Source organism: Sciurus vulgaris, assembly GCF_902686455.1.
Source record: "Sciurus vulgaris genome assembly, chromosome: 12".
Taxonomy (NCBI): domain Eukaryota; kingdom Metazoa; phylum Chordata; class Mammalia; order Rodentia; family Sciuridae; genus Sciurus; species Sciurus vulgaris.
In genome coordinates this window covers 20,031,696-20,051,861 of record NC_136473.1, presented here as the reverse complement: position 1 = coordinate 20,051,861, position 20,166 = coordinate 20,031,696, and the positions used below count along the sequence as shown (strand labels likewise).

The following is a 20,166-nucleotide window of genomic DNA, read 5'->3' as shown; positions in this document are numbered from 1 at the left end:
TGCATTCTGTCCTTAAGAAACTCATAATAACCAAAGACACAGATATATACATAAGTAACTCTAAGATCAAGCAACACATGGCTTACTAAATGTACAAACTTATTCTGGATCCCATTGCAAAATTTGAAACATTTGATTCATGCCTGCTCAAAAGGATAAAAGTTTAAAATCCAAAGAGCATCTGACAAACTGTTTCATAAAGTTCAAACATTAAAGCACATGTTCCTCACTTAAGAAGCTGTGAAGGAAAACAGAGCATTGAACCTGCTTCGGTTAGTCAAGAATGTATTTATTCTCGTTTTACAAATAATTCTTAAATTCTTAATCTGCTTTCTGAATCCAAAGCAATTAAAACAAAAAATAGAAGAGAGTAAGCATATTAATAGTGTCATAGGGAATGGGGGTATAGCTCAGTGGTCCATTGCTTGTCTAGCATGCCCAGGCCGTGGGTTCAATCCCCAGAACAACAAAATCAATCAATCAGTCAACCAATCAATTAATTAATCAATCAGACTAATGTGCATAAAAATCAATGTTTCCGGCTAGAACTTATAGCCAAAATGTGTCACCAAATTATTATTATTTATTTAATATTTATTTAATAGGAATCTAATTAAAATCCTAGTGGGAGGTTTTTCTTTTCTTTTTTTTAAGAAGCAGATAAATTGCAAATCTGGAAAAAGAAACAGAATACATGTTTTTAAGTAAGAGAAATTAGTTTGCTTATCATATTAAAAATTCTAAGAATACAATAATTGAAAGTATTTTTGTCCAAAAAATAAAAACAAAGATCAATGAAACTCAATAAAAAGCACAAAAACAGCCCAAAGTTATAACAGAATTTCCTACATAGAGAAAATGTTATTTCAAATCAGTAGAGAAGGGTGGCAAAAGAACAATTTGCTAAACTGTTTGGAATAATTACAATTTATTCCATCCAAGCCTAGTTGAACTACATACATGTTGGTTATAACAACGAGAGTAATGTTTCTATCTTCCTCACATGAGCAATAAATTCAGGAAAATATGGCCCAGAGTCAGTTCTTTATGTTTTCCCTTTAAGTACATGGTGAATCATGAGGGAGCAAGTGAGTAATCAAAAAACAGATGATTTGGGGCTGGAGATGTAGCTCAATCCCCAACATGCACAATAAAAATAAAAACAGATAATCTCAGAAAACCTGACAATTATGATTAAGAGTAGAAGATCCATCTATTTTCTTCTTTTAGATGAGTCTGTGTGTGACTTGACTAAATTACCTAATTAATGCACTCTCCTTTATGATGGATTGACATTTTAGTAAAGCACGGGTAATATATAATGATCTATTAGCAGTCATGGTATGTACCACATAGAGAACAGTTTTCGCAAGGAGGGGATCCATCAATATAGGTGACCTCTGGTCATGGAACAAAGAAGTCTGATCTGTTTCAGGGATATCCACCCCTCAACCTGTCACACTAAAAATCTCAGAGAAGGGCTGGGAATATAGTTTAATGGTACAGAACTTGCAGGGGCTCTGGGTTTGGACTCCAGCACAGGGGAAAACAATCTGCTAATCTTTCAATGTAAATGTTTGAACTTTGCTCTCAAATAAATGCTCTTGCCAGAATTATGTTGATTGTCCACTGATTTTTTTTTCTACTAATATCTAGAAGAGATGTTTCATGCAGTGCTATGTCAAAACATCGGAACAGCTGGGCACAGTGGCGCACACCTGTAAACCCAGCGGCTCCCGGGACTGAAGCAGAAGGATCAGAATTTCCAAGTCAGCCCCAGCAATTTAGCAAGGTCCTAAGTGACTCAATGAGACCCTGATTCTAAATAAAATACAAAAAGGGCTGAGGATGTGGCTCAGTGGTTAAGTGTGCCTGAGTTCAATCCTCAGTATCAAAAACCAAATCAAAACAAAACAAAACCATACAGTATTTTGTTTATAATCCCTCCTTGATATAAAACCTGCCTTCCATGTTTTGAGTGCCATTAATATGGCAAGAAAATGTCTTGAAGTGTAGCCAACACTCCAACATTGAAATGACAACTTTGAAAATACTATGAATGACCTACTTCGTCCATTTTTATCCATAAGTACTGGTAATTTCATTTGCCTAAGTACAATAAAAAAATAATGAAATCGTTCCTAGACCCCGCACAAGAGAAGTCTGCTCTTTCACAGTTACCTGCACAGCTCAGTTTTTTGACTTCCTAAACTCATGGTTGGCCCAGTTTAAAAAAAAAAAAAAACTACCTTTGAATTCTGCATGTCCTACTGACAGATGGTTGTTCCTCAAGGGTTTAGCCATACAGTGGTGTTGGAAGTCTTAATTAATTACACCTGTTTTCCTACTTAGGCTCCTCATATTACAACACATAAAAACCAGGACTTTGGTTTTAATCTGGCCAAGCAATCTCTAAATGCAAATGGTGTGGTGGAATTGTGCAGTACTATACTTGCCAACAGTGGTTTAATTCTTCTGCAAATTTCCTTATCTGTAAAAAATGATAGTACATTAATAAAGGATTGTCAAGTACAATACAAGCAAGTGATGCTACATTTGACTTTGGCAAATTCTGCCTGTTGGAGGTTTAACATAAACCTACTCTCCATCAAGATAAGCCATATGTGCATATTAACTTTTACTTGTACAGCACTACATGTTTTTAAAAGTGTTCTTCATGACCTGGAAAATGTAAGACAAAATTGGTTTATTTTGATAGGTTCCTTTCTGCAACATTTTTATTCAGTAAAAAAGTTTTTTACCTGTAAAATAAATATAAAATGAATGTGCTCAGCTATAGGGTTACTTGCATTCGATGCAAGCGTTTTTCAGAACAAAGGAAAAAATACAAATTGGAGCTGCAATTACCTATTTGCTGGTTTATTTCTTCCTAACAGTGACCTTTTTCAGCGAAGAGTTTCTTTTCAGTATCCTTGATGTTTACACCTCTTTTGGCTGTGTGTGTGTGAATGTTTAATTGTATCACAGATTTCTGTTATTAATATGCTGTCTCAACACCAGAATAGATCTGACAATAGAGTTAGGTATCAACCCTGTGCATTCTCAGTACTTCCTGGGCTGGATACAAATAAATTTGACATTTTTTAAAAGCATGCAGCTCAGTACACCCAAACGTGGGACTCACATATCCAGATGTGAGCAAGATGTCAAACTATACCTATTAGGTTTTCAGAGGAGAGAGTCCAAAAGTCGAGAGATGGGGCCAATCTAGCCTCTATTTCACAATAGCCCTGAACATGGTTTGACTTGTTACTGGGAAGAAGCAGAAGGTTGGCACTTCCTTCTCGGGCAGATCGTAAAAGGCAGCAAACGACAGCGTGGCAGGCCACACTCAAGACAAGCAGATGTGGAAACTGTGGTCTCCGGGTTAGGCAACAACACCCAAGCCCTCTTCTCTGAATCATATTTCTGCCAAAATACGCAGAACAAGAGCTTGGCGGTGCCGAGTCTGGCGCACTGCGCTACTTCTGGCTAACAGCCGGTCCACCCCAGGTACCTTTGGGAGTGACCGGCGGCCCCGGGCGGCTCCGGGAAAGGGGTGGAGACAGAGCGCTCGCCTCGCGGCAGGTCAGGCCTAGGGCCCCGGGCAGGGCCGCCGCCTCCGCGCACGCCTTCCCTCCGCCTCTCGGGACGCCCGGCCTTGCCCCGCGGGCTGCAGGCTGCCAGGCGCCCGAGAAGCGTGCCCGGGAGCGGGGCGGGCGGGGCGCAAGCGCTTCCTGTGCCAGGTTTCCGGCTCCGGGTCCCCGGAGGAGGGCCGCGGGGCCAGAGGCGGAGCCGCCGCCCGGCCGCGACTTTCAGACTCGGACCATGGCCTCGCGCTGGTGGCGGTGGCGGCGCGGCTGCTCCTGGAGGCCGGCGGCGCGGAACCCCGGGCCCGGCTCTCGCCGCCACGCGGGGCCACCCGGGCCGCGCGCCGCTCCCGACCCCCTAGCGCAGGTGAGGCGGGGAGCGCGTGTCCCAGGCGGGCGCAGAGGTCACCGCGCCAATGACAGCGACGCGCGGAATGAATGGGAGCGAAGAGCACGTGCGCCGAGGCCGGGGGCCCGGGGTCGCCCGGGGGTGGGCGGCCGGGATAACGGGGCATCCCTGGTGGGACCGAGCTGCGCGTTTGCCTGAAGGAGGGGTGTCCCGGGACCCGGGAGCTTCGGGGACTGGTCGGCGGGGGAGTGGGGGCAAGTGGTGTGGAGCCTGGCCCCGGGGGAGACGCAGGAGTGATCAGACTGTCTCGTGGGTGTGGACACTGAGGAAATTCCTGGAGGCCATCTGCCCCGGTCCCTTTGCGCCTTTGAGCCGGCCGACTCCAGGAGGACAGACCTCTTAAAGCAAAAGGGGTTCCGATCTCATTCTCCAAGACACCGAGGATGCATTCGACCTTGGAGCAGTTGCTCGGAAAGGGTCGTAAGGAGAAGGCGGGTCTGACGCTGGCCGGGGTGGCCCGGACTTAAATGGTACCGTACGTCGGTGCTTCACAGGAAGCGCCCATCTGCATGGGACTAGAAGGACTTTGGAAGGAGACAAGGCTAAGGATGCCTGGGGAGAGAACTTTGAATCTTTAAAATCTCACCGGCGGCTTCTTGAAGTAAAGTCAGAGTCTCTGCAATAACCATGATTCCTTGAGGCTCTGTCCTACTGCCTTTGGGTCCAATTTTGTTTTTCTCATTTTTTGTTCATTTTAGGAGTTATAAACTTGTTATGGCTCTGATTCTCAGGGTGCCACCACTTAGGCCCATCCTATTAGTATATCTACACCCTGACTTTGGTTTTTAAGAGACTTCTCCAGTCACCCAATCCAAGTATTCACCTTGTATCTGCAAAGTTCCCACCCTTTTTTATTTGAATTTAGGATTAAGTTTGCAGTTGGATTTGGTACACTTCATTTATCCATGTACTCATCAAACACCATTTATTTACTAGCATGAGATATGTAGCATTTATAAATGTCTACTTTGTACCAAAGTGGATACATATCACACATTATCCAAAAATAGTTTGGAGAAAGCATGGTAGCTGAGTTCCTAGACAACCTGGACAGTAAAAAAGGAATACTGTCTGAGGTGTAGGAAACACAGTAGAAGACTCTTACGGGAAGGTAAGTGCTGTCCTAGTTGGAAAGATCATGACCTTATTGGAGGAGATAGATGTATGCACCATGTAATGCCACTAGATACTTTTGGGGATACGGGGGGATTGAACTCAGGAGCACTGACCACTGAGCCACATACCTAACCCTATTTTGTATTTTATTTAGAGACAGGGTCTCAGTTGCTTAGTGCTTTGCTTTTTCTGGCTTTGACCTTTCCATCCTCCTGCCTCAGACTCCCAAGCCACTGGAATTATAGGCATATGCCACTGTGCAACTGGATACTTAATGTCTTCTTTCTCACTTTTTTTTTTTTTTTTAAGGTAGATAGATACTGGGAATTGAACTGAGGAGCACTCTGCCACTGAGCCACATATCCAGCCCTTTTTATTTTTTATTTTGAGACAGGATCTCACTAAGTTGCTGAGGCCAGCCTTGAATTTGATCCCCCTGCCCCACCCTTCTGAGTAGCTGGGATTATAGGCATGTGCCATCATGTCTGCCTAATGCTTCTTTCTTTGAAGTTTTCCTTTTTATGACTTTGTGCCCACCAAGGAAGCCCAAAAAGAGAATCTGCTTCATGGCTTCCATATTTGCCTCCCGGACCACAAGCGGGGACAGTGCTGATGATGCCAATCTGTATATTTCTGATTTATGTGAAAACTATTTCTCACTATTAAATTAACAGATTAGCATTCAGGTGTCTGCTTCAGGCATATGTACTTATTTCAAGTCTTTCAGGGCCTGATAGACCATACGGACAGAGCAATAATAATTAAGCCACATTTGACTCTCCAACACAGTGCTATTACTTCCTGATGTTTGTATTAGTAACAAATCGTGCAACAGGATAAAAATCAGTGTACATTTTATCATGCCAAATCACTTGTCAATGTGTCTTTGATTCTCATCAATCACTTTCCCCTATTTTAAAAAGTGAATTCATGAGGAAAGGTCTACTTTGAGGGAGAGTAAGTGATAGAGAGGGAACACTTGGAATTTGAAAAGGATTGTCATTACTACTAGCAGTGTGCTTCAGCTGTAGTTTTGCAGCTTCTTTTTAATACCTTACTGCTCTTCCAAGAAATTTTAATCTCCCTTTGGCAAACATTGCTGTTAAGGAACTCCTAAAGCAGAACACAGCTTGATGGAATAAATATAGTATTAAATGCTTCCTTTGGGACTGGGAATATGAAGCCAGTGGTAGAGGGCTTGCCTAGCATGTATGAGGTCCGGGGTTTGATCCCAGTATCATAAAAAGTTAAAAAATATATATTGTGTACTAGACTCTGAGATGAGTGCTATACATACATTGTACTCTCTAATCTCAGTATCCCTCCATAAGTAGTTTTTACTAAAAAGCTGTCATAAAGTAAAATAGCTAAGAATATTGAGATTTGAACCTAGCTCTGTCTCCCAAAGACTATGCTACTAACAACTGTTAGAAATTAACTGTAATTTTAACCGTTAACCCCAAGTTAGTCTCAAACTGAATAGTTGTTCCTCTTATTTTTTTTCTTTTGGGTATTGAACATTGATTGCAGGGTTTTTTGTCTTTTGTTTTTTTGTTTTGTTTTTTTGGTTTTTCTTCTTGTTTCTTTTTACCCCTAAACAAAATTCCCAGTTCTTTTTATGTTTTGAGACCGGTTCTCACTAAGTTCCTGAGACTGACCTCAAACTTTTAATACTCTGACCTCAGCCTCCTGAGTTGCTGGGATTACAAGTGTGTGCAGCCTAACCTGGCCTATTCCGCTAAGATGTTCTGTTTATAAGTATTTTAATAAAGTAATTGAAGTTGTATGAATTAATTACCCATGAAGACTGAACAAAATAGGTTGAGTCAAGGTCTAAGTTGCCCACATTGATTCAAACTTAGTCCTCCTGCCTTAGCGTTCTGCTGGGATTACTGGCATCTGCCCTCACACACAACAAATTAGTAAAATTCCTGAATTCAAGACTGCAAATCCATTTTGAAGTCCATGGTGCCTATTACAATATTTCTAGCCTACAATGGTAGTGCTTAATGATTTTTAAAAGTAATATTTGTTGCTACCCCTGAATTTTTTTTAGATCTCTGATTAAGTTAATATTAGAGCGTGCCACTGAGGTTAATTGTTAATCTACCACTAAACTACACCTGCAACCCACTTTTTTAAACATCATTAATCCAAAAGCACCATTTCCAAAAATGTTTAATAACCATAACTTAAAATAGGTAGTTTGTATACATGTAAATACCTTACTTAATATTGAAATCTTTTACCTTCTTGCCATCTCAGGTGATGCTTTTATTTGTTTCAAGAATCTATAGAGTTTTAGAATTTTTCTGCTTTTTTTCTTATTTATATTTTTTGTAATGACAAGTACTGCTTTTGTAATAAGAAAAAGAAACTTTTTAAATTGTCTTTAAAGTTTTCAATTACCCATAAATGGATGCTTAAAAGATATAAATTATGTTTATTATGAATTATGGGAGGGTTATTATCAATGCTATAAGTAAGTTTTTTTCGCAATATTCTTACAAGTTTCTTGATACTTTTGTTTTCTAGATGCCATGTTTTAGTCTTGTGAAGAGTTTAACTTCTGCTTTTCCAAATGTATATACTGTGTCACGGTAAGTTTGTAATTCATACTGAACTACTAAAATTATTATGTTGCCAATAGATTTCTGTACTTGATTACAGTGGGCTAAGACGACAAATTGAATATGATAGTTTACTGCTTTACATGCTTTCTGCCTTTTCAAAAAATAGAAATATAATAAAATTTGAACTCAACCCAAAAACAATGAATATAGTTTAATCATTCTTTGATATTGTCAATCCTCAAGGTCCTTTTTATAAAAATGATCTATTGCTAGGCATGTACATTATACTTAATCTAAAATGAAGTTGTGTGCATTTTCACTTTTCCCAGATTTCATCACATGACACCAGCAGTGTGCTGTTGTAGTAAAACACAGAGTGGTGAGAAATACACCGATCCCTTTAAACTGGGTTGGAGAGACTTGAAAGGTCTGTATGAGGACATTAGAAAGGTAAGTTTTTTTGATTGTGCTGTGAAGTATGTTTGAGTTTACTGAAACTTAGTAGTTTTACAATTATGAAAAACAGTTTAGGTTTTCACATTTGTGTAATGCCACTGTGAACTTGACTTGCATACATTAGGTTTCGAATGTTACTTGAACAAAAACCATGTTGCAACCCAGTGCTGGGCAAGATGGAGGATACAGTACATGTTACTGTCTAGAAAGACATTATTGCTGAGTTTAGAAGCTGAAAAAAATGGTACTGGAAGCATAAAGATGTGTAGTGAATAATCTAACCTTTCCTTTTTATATCTACCACCTCTTAATGACTCCTGTGACTATCTTCCCTAATTCTGAAGATCATCATTGACTACCCCAAATATGGCTTCCTTCATTTAACTCTTCTTCCCATAAACTTTCAGTGACTCCTGACCTCACATGGATTCTAAAATTCTGTCCAATGTATGGATTTGAATTTATGGCGGGCCTGTCCCCCTGGACCTCTCTTAGTGCCCTATGCCAGAGTAAACCATGACCCCAAACCATTACCTGGCCTCTGTCCACAGGCTGCTAGCACTGAAGTGGGTTATACAAGGGGAAAATAAAATAAATTAAGTGTTGCCTGGAAATGTTCACATGCCCCTTGTTAGCTTCTTGCCCCAAAGTTCTCCACTTTTTCCTCAAGCTTCCACCATTAGTTCTCAGTCTCCAGTAGCACTCCTTTTTCTCCACACTTGCAGATTTGGGGGGAACAAAAAGAAAAAAGTGTCCATGATTGAATCTAACTTAACATGTTTGAAACTCTCCTTTTCCCTCAAAAAAAAAAAAATTTTTTTTTTTTTTTTTGGTACTGGGAATTGAACTCAGGGGTACTTGACCACTGAGCCACATCCCAGCCCTTCAGAAATTCTTTTGTCTCCTTTTGTCTCTGGTCACTGTAGTACCACCTAGGAACACAGGAAAGATTCTAAGTTGTTCCTTTCCTTTCCCCACATATCCTTCTAGTCCGTCTCTTACCTTCAGTCCCCACTGCCTCAGGTCAGGCCACCCCCATATCTCACGTCCATTCTTGCTGTTGTCCTATCTCAGCCTGAGCCAGAGGCTCCCCAGGTGTTCCCAGGGTGATTGTGCTTCCTTTGATGATGGCACTCATCACACTGGATGGTGTTGATGGCTATTCCTGGTCTACCTCTCCCCATCTAGAGCCTGGGCTCCTTGAAGGCAAGGGTTGTCTTGCTTATCTTTGCGACCTCTGCCTTTATTCCAGTGTTTGGCACTGAATCAGTAATCTAATGAATTAGTGACAGACCTACAGTATTGAATTCCCCTGAGTCCCACTGTTCCCAGGAGATAAGGTCTGATTTCGTCCATGTACCTTGAGCAGCACAGACACACACCCATGGAAGACCTGGAAGGCCTTCTCCCCTCTTCACAAATCAAAACCCTACCAGTTTTTCTAATCCAAGTCAAAGCTTATCTCCCCCATGAAATATTTGGGTTTTCTAACCCTCATTAATCTCCTCCTTCTCTGAACTTTCAGTATTTCACGCACAGCTCTGTTCAGGTTACTTCTGTATTCTCCATTCCAAAGCTCATATTTTTAAAACGTTTCCCTAACACAATGTTAAGCTGCTGTCATTAGGCAAACTATGCCTGTACTTCCTCTATGAACCTCTGAAATATCTTCTGCTAAATACAGACCCAGCCAGACTTACTGACCCCTGCTTCTTCTTGCACACCATCTTGTCTGTCTCCTTCTCTTAATGTGCAGCTTCCAGCATGCTCCTGACCTACTTCTAATCTCCCACACACCCCTTTTTCTTCTGTCCTCTGCCTTCTAAGCTCCCTCCCAGCCCCTGTTTCTTTCTCTGTCCAGAGTTCCTGGGCCACTCAGTGCTCCCTCTCATCTACTGCTGTCTGTCAGCGTCACCTGTTATCTGATGTTATCCCCAATACCATTAGCAGTACCTGCTGTAGCAGGAGACTGCTTGGGGCTGAGCCAGGCATTGTTCGTGTTCCAGCCTGCAGGGCATCCAGGTTTGTGTCCACAGTGTTGGAGCCTTATCCAGCAGAGTGTTTGCTTTCTTCATTGAAGTAGACATACTGAAATTGAGACAAAGTTTGTAAAAATAAATTTTGTTGACTTTATTGTACAATTAAAATGCCTTATCGATACAAAAAACTTTATTTCAGGAGCTGCTCATATCTACAACAGAACTTAAGGAAATGTCTGAGTACTACTTTGATGGAAAAGGAAAAGCCTTTCGACCAATAATTGTGGTGCTAATGGCCAGAGCATGTAATATTCATCATAATAACTCCCGGTGAGTTACGTACTTTCACACCTCTGCCATTGTATTATATTTGGGATTTTTTCATTCCCCAGGTTACCATTTTGTTTCCCATTTTAAATGTAACATTTATCTAGCTGGGTGCAGTGGTGCACACGTGTAATCCCAGCAACTCGGGAGGCTAGAGCAGGAGGATTGTAAGTTCAAGGCCAGCCTCCATAATTTAGCAAAGCCTTAAGCAACTTAGCAAGACTCTGTCTCAAAATATAAAGGGCCAGGGATGTAGCTCAGTGTAAAGCACCCCTGTGTTTAATCCCCATTACCAAAAACAAAAGCATTATATCTAAGAATTCACTCTGTGATGTATAGATTCTTACTTTTGAGTCACTAATGTCACCCTGGATATCTTCCTTTTGCAGACCTTTTGATGTGCTTAAGTTACAAATTAAAATTCTGGAAAAAAAATTAAAACCAGATTTGTTTTTCTCACTGGGAAGTGAAGAATACCAGGATATGTATTTAATCATTATACATGTGGACGGTTAGTCCAAAGGTTGATTGTTCTAAAGCAGGCCATTATTCTGGGTTGTGGATGCACACACCCAGGTTTGCTGCTTCCTGTGACTTTTTGAATCATGCAGAAGAGAAATCTTTAAAGAAGACATATTGACTTGTTTTTAAATAGCTACACCATTTTAATATTCCAGGAAATCTTAAAAGGAAACACCATTTCCCCATTACCTTGTGCAGCCAGCCCTCTTGCTAATTCTGCTTCCCCTCTCTTGTATTCGGTTATTTGATATGTTTAGTTTTGTGTTCTTCTCTGTTTACTTGCCATTATTTTTTAAACTCTTTACCTTATTGCTGAAGTATCTTCATGTAATCTATTGATGGCAGGTCCTGAGTAGACCATAATGCACTGATACACATCCCTAGGCTTGAACAGTCTCATATTTCCTTTTCTTAATAGATAACACTTTGAAGGAATTTCTAAGAGTTGTCAGCACTAACTTTAATGATACTGCTGTAAGAATGAGCACCAGGTATTTCTTAGCAAATGCAGGTGCCACCTCTGCCTTCAGCCATGTGTCTTGCAGCAGTACCGCTCTATGTCCAGGTCAATTGGAGTGCTCAGAATCACCTTCCATTTAACTTAGATTTTCAGAGAACTCACAGTGTATTTTGAGAATGCAGTAAAACCTTTTAACCATCATCTGGACCACTTTTACTTTACCTGGAAGGCAGTATAGCAGAAATGATCCCCCTGAACCAAACTCGAAATACATCTCACGTGGTCTTACAGCAAAGATTCTCAGCCTTAGCACTACCGACATCTTGGGTTCAGTGGTTCTTTGTTGGTGGGAGGGAATTGGACTGTCTTGTGCATTATAGGATGTTTAACACCATCCCTAGGCTGCCACTGAAGGCCACTCAGTTGATAACAACCAAAAGTGACTTGAGACTGTGCTAAATGTCCCCTGGGATGCAAAATCACCCCTGGTTGAGAACCACTGGTCTAGAGAAAGTATATTTATATTTTTAATTTCTTAAACTACGATATAATACACAGGCAGTGTCCAGCATAGATGAGTCACAATCCCAGCCTGCATTTGGATGGTCCAGGACTCTACCAGTGTTACTCCCCAGGTCCCAACTTCTTGGGAATACTTGCTTCCCAGAGACATTTCTGTGTTGGGCCCTTAATGGGCTAAATATCTGTCTATTGTTTCTATGTCATTTGAAGCAAGAAGGGGCAGCGGACCTCTGAAGAGCCGGGCCATTTGTGATTTACTTGCCCAGAAAGGTCTAGAACAGTGTGAAAAAACATTTTAAGATTCAGGAGCAGGACCATTCCCTGCCTCTGTTTTAGCCAGTGCCACCAGAGTATCTTTTCTTCCCAGTGACACTCAAGTGTGTTCTTGTGCCTCACATGCTTGTTTCCTGGTGATGGCACAATGGAAAGAGACCCTCTTTATCATTTGACAATCAAAGTTTTATGGGTCTTTATGAAGCTTATCAGACATTCTGTTTCCGAAGTGTGTATAATATCTGTAAGTAGTAACGTGGTGAGGATTTTAGAAGACAGGAAACAAGTATTTTAAGAAATAGCGAAGGAAGGGAAAACTACTTATTACTGATTTTTCTTTTTGTCTTTATTAATCTCTTCAATTGTCTATTAAATGTTTTCTGCTGGATGACTTGACTGGGAGTTTTTAACCTGGGGTCTGTGGGAGTTATGGGGGTCTGTGAACCCTTGAAATTGTATACAAAATTTTGGGTGGGGGTTGTTACTGGGGATTAAACCCAGGGGTGCTTAACCACTGAGTAACATCCCCAGCCCTTTTTTATATTTTATTTAGAGACAGGGTCTCACTCAGTTGCTTAGGGCCTCACTAAGTTTCTGTGACTGACTTTGAACTTGAGATCCTCCTGCCTCAGCCTCCTGAGCTTGTTGGATTACAGGTATACACCACCACACCCAGCTAAATTTTTTTGTGTATTTGCGTTTTTCTAGGGAAGAGTATCCATGGCTTATAATATACTCTCAAAAGATAATATGGCCCTGAAAAGCTTAAGACCCAATCTTTTTCTCCTTGTATCCTGATAATCACCATACATGGAAAGGTAAAGTGAGAATGCAGACTCAGGCTTCCAGTGTCCAATAAATAGAGTTGTGGTGGATTCTGAGCTTTTCCTTCTCCAGCACCCTTCACTGAAAGACTCTGCCCCAGCCACTATACCAGGTGCTGTTGATGCCTGTTGGCCTTCATTTCTCAGCCCATCAAGAAGTGCTTCTAACATAAAGAACCCTTTTACTTTAGGCTATTGTCCCTTCTGGAGGCATCTGCTATCTAGGGACTGATAGATGAAGGACCATTCTAGCTGCAGAGCTTCTGGGCTAAGACTCTTGGGTCTGCATTTCCTTCCTGTTCTGCCCTCCTTTCCCTGGGTGTTGATCCCACAGGTACTCCTATGGGATCCAGTTCATTAACTTTTTTGTTTTTTTGGTGGTACTAGGGATCAAACCCAGGGCCTTGCTCATGCTAGGCAAGCTCTCTACCTCTGAGCTACATTATGTGCCCAGCCCACATCCTGTAAATTAGTCTCCATCTCAGAGTGCCTCCCAGATAACCTAACTTGAAATAGAATTCAGCAAAACCCAAACTAACTGTAGCACTTATGATACCAAAGTTTTTGAGCTTTATCAGACTTGAGATCACCCTGAGCCACATACTGAGACCCCCTACCTCAAAAAAAAAAAAAAAAAGTTGAAGGAGGGGCTTGATAATAAATACATTTCTCTAAAATTGCTCCACTGATTGAATACAGCACAGTTGTGGCTTCTGCATCTTTCTCCCAAAGCTCTCCTACTCAGTAGCCTTGCTGAAGTGTCCTACTATTGTCGGTACTATCTATTCCTGTGTGAAACTTCCAGCACTGGCAAGTAAATGCCCTTGTTAATGATGGGGAGTACCTGGAGAAGGGTATGGATTTGGCCAAGGACAATGGCCCACAAGTTTGAGCTCACAGGCATCCCTCCTACATCCTGTGCCACCCCTTAGATTATGGACACCTTTGATGTTGATGCCAACAGCATCCCCCGCACACTGAAGACTTCACATTATGTAATAGTGTGAGTGGGGAATGCTTTTAGCCATACCTGTCTAGGCACGGTGGTACATTCCTGTCATCCCTGCTACTCAGGAGGCTGAAGCAGGAGGACCGTTTGAGCCCAGGAGTGCTAACAAGGTCAGCAGCATAGTGAGGTGCTGGGCAACATAGTGAAATCCTGTATCTAAAAAATAAATAAAGGTAAAGTCATGTGCAAGCTGGATGAAGGGGTTGCCAGAGGAGAGTCATGATACTCATTTTTATGTATGTTTGAAATTCTTCATTTGGAAATCATTTTGATCTAATGAAGGGGAAGCATTCTGAGGGGCTTGCTGAATCACAGCACACAGGATGAAGCCAGCTTTCAGAAGGAAGGGCCTCTTTTTCTCGTGCTACCTTGCCTGTCACCTCGCCAAGGAGCTGGAAAAGTGTGGCAGTTACTTCACAGTAGGAAGTAGGAATGGTGCCCAGCTTTTCAAAGGCATGACTCGGTTTGGCACTTCAAAGATTTCATCTTAAACATGGCGTGAGCTTTTTTTTGTAATCTGTAAATTTCAGTCATCTGTCCCCACAGGACGCTGCATTAAGGATAAGCAGTGGCAGTATTTTGCAGTTATAAGCTGGCACACATTAAAGCCTTATTGTGTAGAAAAAAATACATCAGACTCATAAGGCATCTAAAACCTGATGTACAGGCTGTGTCACAGTGCCAAATAACATTCTAAGCAAGAATTCTCGTTTCGTTCGTGAGTAATTAAGCCATGCAAAATGACATTTTTATGTGCATAGCTAGTCTATGAAATTTCAGAATATTTTAATAAATCTTTGTTTTAATATCTTCAAATGACAAAACAAAACAAACTAGCGTCTCAGTGAGCGCTTCCATTCCATTGCAACCTCCCAGCGGGAGCCCTGTCTGCTGACATAACTTGTGATAATGGAAGTGGTGCCCAACTTAGGAATGCTGAGAAAAGCTAGAGGCCTTGACAGTGTCTTTAAGGTAAGTTCTACTATTAGTTATTAAGAAAAGTATATTTTATTAGACTGAAACTTAGTTGAGAAAATATTCTTTTAAATAGCCTTACATTTGGGCCGTGGTTATAGTTCAGTGGTAGAGCGCTTGCCTAGTGTGAGGCACTGGGTTTGATTCTCAGCACCACACATAAATAAATAAGTGAAATAAAGGTCCATCTACAACTAAAAAGATAAAAAGTAAATAACCTTATATTTAAAACCAACTGTAAGAGTCTATCTTTCCCTATGCTTTCAAGTCAACAACAAGGCCTAGTGACTTTAACTGAAAAACACTGTAAGCGTCCTAATATAGAGTCTGAGTGTCTCGCTGAGTGATGTAGAGCTAGCTCCTGAAAGTCAATCTCTTTTCTTACTTACTAAAGTGGTTTGTTGTTGTAGTGCTAGGGATCGAACCTAGGGCCTCATACATGCACTACTGAGCTACACCCCCAGCCCACTGAAGTGGCTTTGTACTACAATTTGTCTCTAAACTCCACTGCTCTTCTTTTACTTCTTCCTCCTTGGAAGAATCTGTTGTGATCTGGAAGTATTAAGCACTGTTATGTTGTGACTTGTGAAATATTAATAAATGATGAGCAACATGTAAAATTGATTTTTGAGCTGAAAGCATTTGAAGGTTCTGAGGCTTAGCTCTAAGGCCTTGGGTAAGAGAACCCAGCAAGGAGTCATATTTTAAAATTCTGTTTAAAGCAACATCAGAAGATAGTCACATGCTGTTTTAGTGTCTATCGTTAATTCCTGCATCTTTTCTGTAGTTACACTTCATTTTTCATTACATTCTGCTGGGTATGAGGAATGAACATTCCCTTGTACAGACGTTCAGATTTGATTTTTAAAGAAAAGAGTCGTTTCAATAGGACTCTGTTTTCTTCCCTCGTAAGATATAACCTAGCTGGACGCAGGGTGAATGCCTGTAATCCCAGCAATTTAACAAGACCTTGTCTCGAAACAAAAAATCAAGAAAGGGCTGTAACTCAATGGTAAGCACTCTGGGTCCAGTCCCCAGTACCAAAAATAAAAAAAAAAGTATAACCTGGTGTTATTTGGAAAGTAAACAGAATAAGTGAAACATGGTGTTTAGTGCACATTTAAGTCAGACATATGTTTAAGATTCAGAAAATGTAGTTGGCTATTTCTTTAGTTTGATTTTATTGAAATTTGGGTTTCTTAAATCCCCACAGATGGTGATAGTGATAAAGACTGTGCCGGGAGCCAGGCGCAGAGGCACATGCTGTAGTCCCAGCTCCTCTAGAGGCTGAGGGGAGGCTGAGGCAGGAGGAGCACTTTAGCCCAGGCCTGGGCAGCCCAGCAAGACAAAAGTTAAATATGAATTAGAAGAAAACCTAAAACACGCTGTCTTGGTTATTGGTGTTGTCATACTGAACATTAATTTAACACTATTAAGAACTTTGAATGTAGTGACAGTTGATTCTTTAAGACACTTTAAGAATACGTCTCACCTTTTTTCACCTTGCAACCCTGAAATTTAACTGGAACCTAATTATAACTTGGACAGCTGGCCAAGTCCACTACTAAAGGACATAAAAATGATTCTTCACCCCAGTGGCCAGACGTTTGAGATGTTTATCCTTTTTTTGTTGACTATGCAAATTCTACTCCTTAATGTAGGGTCCATGAATTAGAATCTTGGCAGGGTCTTTGTACATTTTTAGAATGTTCTCCAAGTGATGGAAATGGCTCTGTAGGGAAGCCAACGTTTTTACACAGTTTCTCTTAGAGAAATAAAATTCTTTGTCCTAGATCCGATGTCCCGTTTTCACAAGATGATTGCTGAGAAGGTTCTAGGCGGCGCCTCTGTTAAAAAGCATTGCTTTCTGTTAATTAGAGATATGCAAGCCAGCCAGCGCTCCATAGCCTTAATTGCAGAAATGATCCACACTGCTAGTCTGGTTCACGACGACGTTATTGATGACGCAAGTTCTCGAAGAGGAAAACATACGGTTAATAAGATCTGGGGTGAAAAGAAGGTATGGCTTTTGAAACTTTCTTACCAAATCACGTGCTTTTTGGATTACATTTGCTTTTCAGATATGACTCTCATTCAAAAGTAAAATATACTTGCTCAAACATAGTCTTATAAATTTCAAAAAAGTATTCACATCATCCTTGTATATAGATACTTGGTATACAAGAGAAAATGCCATAGGGAAATAAACTTAGTATTTCTGTTTACTCACTCTTTTTTTTTTTTTTGTGGTGCTGGGGATTGAACCCAGGGCCTTGTGCATGCGAGGCAAGCACTCTACCAACTGAGCTATCTCCCCTACTCACCATTTCGTATAGAATTTCTTTTGGTTGTAAGGAAAGGGATATCCATGGGTTTCCAAAAAGTGAATTTCATGAGGAATCATACATTTTACTTTTGGACTCAGATTACTCAGATTCAGTTTAAATATTTATTGACTGACTTCTGTGTGCAAGAGTGTCGAGGCAAATAAATAAAATGAAAAATGAAGAAAAATCTCAGATACGGTTCTACCATGAAAATCTTATCTTTTTGAATACAGTCAGTATGATAGGGTTTGGTTTGTATGGATATGTATTTTAAAATTAATTCTGTATTAGTTTATTAGCACTCTTTGAGGGCAGCATGCACGGTGGGGACTTTGGTTTGAGGATATGTAAATCATATATACAATGATTCATATGAACAGTGGGAATAAAGTTTAAAAAAGTAACAAATAAAAATGCAGAGGCCTTTTGAGAGCAGACATCCACCCCCACATAGGTGCCTCCCTGGGCCATCTTGCCCAGTTGAACAGCAAAATTTATGCAAACATAACTTGCCCTCTCATCTTCTCCCTCACATAGCTGTAATACCTGGTTCCCTCCTGTTCAGTTGTCCTTCGTGTGGTGATTTTACTTTAACAGGAATGCCTTTGTTGTGAAATTGAGTTTTGCAATTTGATGTATATGACTTTTATATCAAGTTTTATTATATTTTTAAAATAAATTTATTTATATTAATTTTTTTCTTACATGTATATAGGGTAATAATGTCTGTCTTAATCTACTGTCCTTCCCATCCCAACCTGTCCCACCCCTCCCCTTACTCTCCTCTGTACAATCCAAAGTTCCTTCATTCTTCCCTACCTACCCCACAATATGGATCAGCATCCACTTAACAGAGAAAGCATTTGGCCTTGGTGTTTTGGGATTGGCTTATTTCACTTAACATGATGTTCTCCAGTTCCATCCATTTACCTGCAAATGCCATAATGTCATTCTCCTTTAAGGCTGAGTAATATTCCCTTGTGTATATGTACCATATTTTCTTTATCAATTCATCTATTGAAGGACATCTAGGTTGGTTCCATAGTTTTGCTGTCGTGAATTGAGGTTCTATAAATATTGATGTGGCTGTGTCACTGTAGTGTGCTGATTTTAAGTCCTTTGGGTATAAACTTAGGAGTGAGATCACTGGGTCAAATGGTGGTTCCATTCCATTTTCTGAGGAATCTCCATACTGCTTTCCAAAGTGATTGCACCAATCTGTAGTCCCACCAACAGTGTATGAGTGAACATTTTTCCCCCACATCCTCGACAACACTTATTATTGCTTGTATTTTTGATAATTGCCATTCTGACTAGAGTGAGATGGAATCAAATTTTAGATTAAAATATTTTATGTCCTGTTCACTGAATTCTAAACATCAGAATGCTGGCAAAAAGAGGATGGAGTTTTGTATTGGAGAGGCTATGGGTAACTTCATGACTCGTTCCTGCAATAAGCTATGTCTGTTTTCAGGCAGAGCCAGTCCTGAAGCCTTATTTGGAGCTATTGAGCAGGGAAGGACCATCAGGGAAACAAATTATGGTCTCCTCCTTGACTGGTGCCCTGCGCGTCTGCCTCTGCTGATGGGGGCTTCTGAGTGCAGATAAAAGGAGGTGTTTGCTGCCATCACCTGCCTCTTTCTGCTGTGAGAGTGCTCGGCACAGCTCTGCCTGCCAGTCACCTTTTTCCTTCTCTGAACCGCAGTGACTGTGTTATCACTACAAGAATCCACGTGAGCCCTGTACTCCTGATTCCCTGTACCCCTCACACCTAGCCGTCTAGAGGCTGTGGTTCCAGCTTCATATGCTGTAACTCTTTGGCCTCTAGGATCCTCAGGGGCAGAAAGCAAAAAGGTAAAGGCTCAGGAATCTCAGGCCTCAAGTTGCTAATGCTGTGGAGGGTAGATGGGTGGGCATAAGTGTGTCCATATATGTCATGATGGGTAAAATGACTTTATAAGTTATGCTTACATGGTGCTAGCTTATACAAAATATGTATTAAATAAAAATGGTGATTAATTGGTAAACGTACACTGAATGTTACATGTCTCTCTTTTAGATACTAGAGAAAAGACAATAAATACCTAAAATGGTTATGTTGAAAATTCTGTGAATTACAATTTCTGTGAGCTCTAGTATTTATGACTAATTACAATAGGACTTAATAACATGTAAGCCATATCTAATTAATGTGAGTGTATGATTACAGTGTATTATTCAACTACAAATAATTTATAATTATTTGCTAATACATTGTGGACATCTCATGATCTAAAGTTGGGAAAGTATTGATTACCTAATGATCAATGAAAACTATATTTTATCGGGCTGGGAGTATAGTTGAGTGGTAGAGCACTTGGCTAGGATGTGCAAGGTCCTGTGGTGGATGCCCAGCACTGAAAAAAATTTGGGGTGAGTTCTATGAAAGAAGGGTAGTGTGAATAGTGCAAAGAGCATTGAACTTGGAGCAAAATTTCCTTAATTGAATTCTCATTGGTCAAAAAAATGTGCTATGCACTGGAGTGCTAGGTACTAGCAGGAACAATTTCTCAGCTGGGTCCTTTGGGAGTGGTAAGAGCAGGACAACACTGCTTGGGGGCGCAGAGTTCAAGGGTTGTGCTCACTCAGTCAGCAGGAGGCATTTGGTCAGACTGCCATATCAGAGTTTGCTAAGTGAAAAAAGGAGAACTGTGTGTGCGTGCGTGTGTGTGTATACGTGTGTTGTGTGTTGCTGGGGATCAAATCAAGGGACTTGGGCATGCTAGACAAGTGCTCTGTCACTGAGTTACACCCCAGCCTCCAAA

At 40.8% G+C, this 20,166-nt stretch overlaps 2 protein-coding genes across 5 annotated transcripts in view; one reads left to right on the top strand and one right to left on the bottom strand.

The window, feature by feature from the left end:
• Nucleotides 1-3,661, bottom strand: part of LOC306641450 (protein adenylyltransferase SelO-like) — a 63,830-nt gene extending 60,169 nt beyond the window's left edge. Inside the window, 1 exon segment of the mRNA XM_079106499.1 lies at nt 3,179-3,661. Within this exon segment, the coding sequence (XP_078962625.1) occupies nt 3,179-3,425 (247 nt within the window). The 5' untranslated portion in view covers nt 3,426-3,661.
• Nucleotides 3,662-3,754: 93 nt separating this feature from the next.
• The window catches only part of PDSS1 (decaprenyl diphosphate synthase subunit 1), a 35,730-nt gene continuing 19,318 nt past the window's right edge, over nt 3,755-20,166 (top strand). Inside the window, exons 1-5 of one of the 4 annotated variants that reach the window (XM_079106524.1) lie at nt 3,755-3,957; nt 7,651-7,715; nt 8,018-8,138; nt 10,323-10,453; nt 16,914-17,055. In XM_079106524.1, coding sequence (XP_078962650.1) covers nt 3,829-3,957; nt 7,651-7,715; nt 8,018-8,138; nt 10,323-10,453; nt 16,914-17,055 — 588 coding nt within the window. In that variant the 5' untranslated portion in view covers nt 3,755-3,828. Of the gene's footprint in view, nt 3,958-7,650; nt 7,716-8,017; nt 8,139-10,322; nt 10,454-14,936; nt 15,033-16,828; nt 17,056-20,166 lie in introns of those variants that run through there. The other 3 variants (XM_079106525.1, XM_079106527.1, XM_079106526.1) reach the window with 3 other exon arrangements.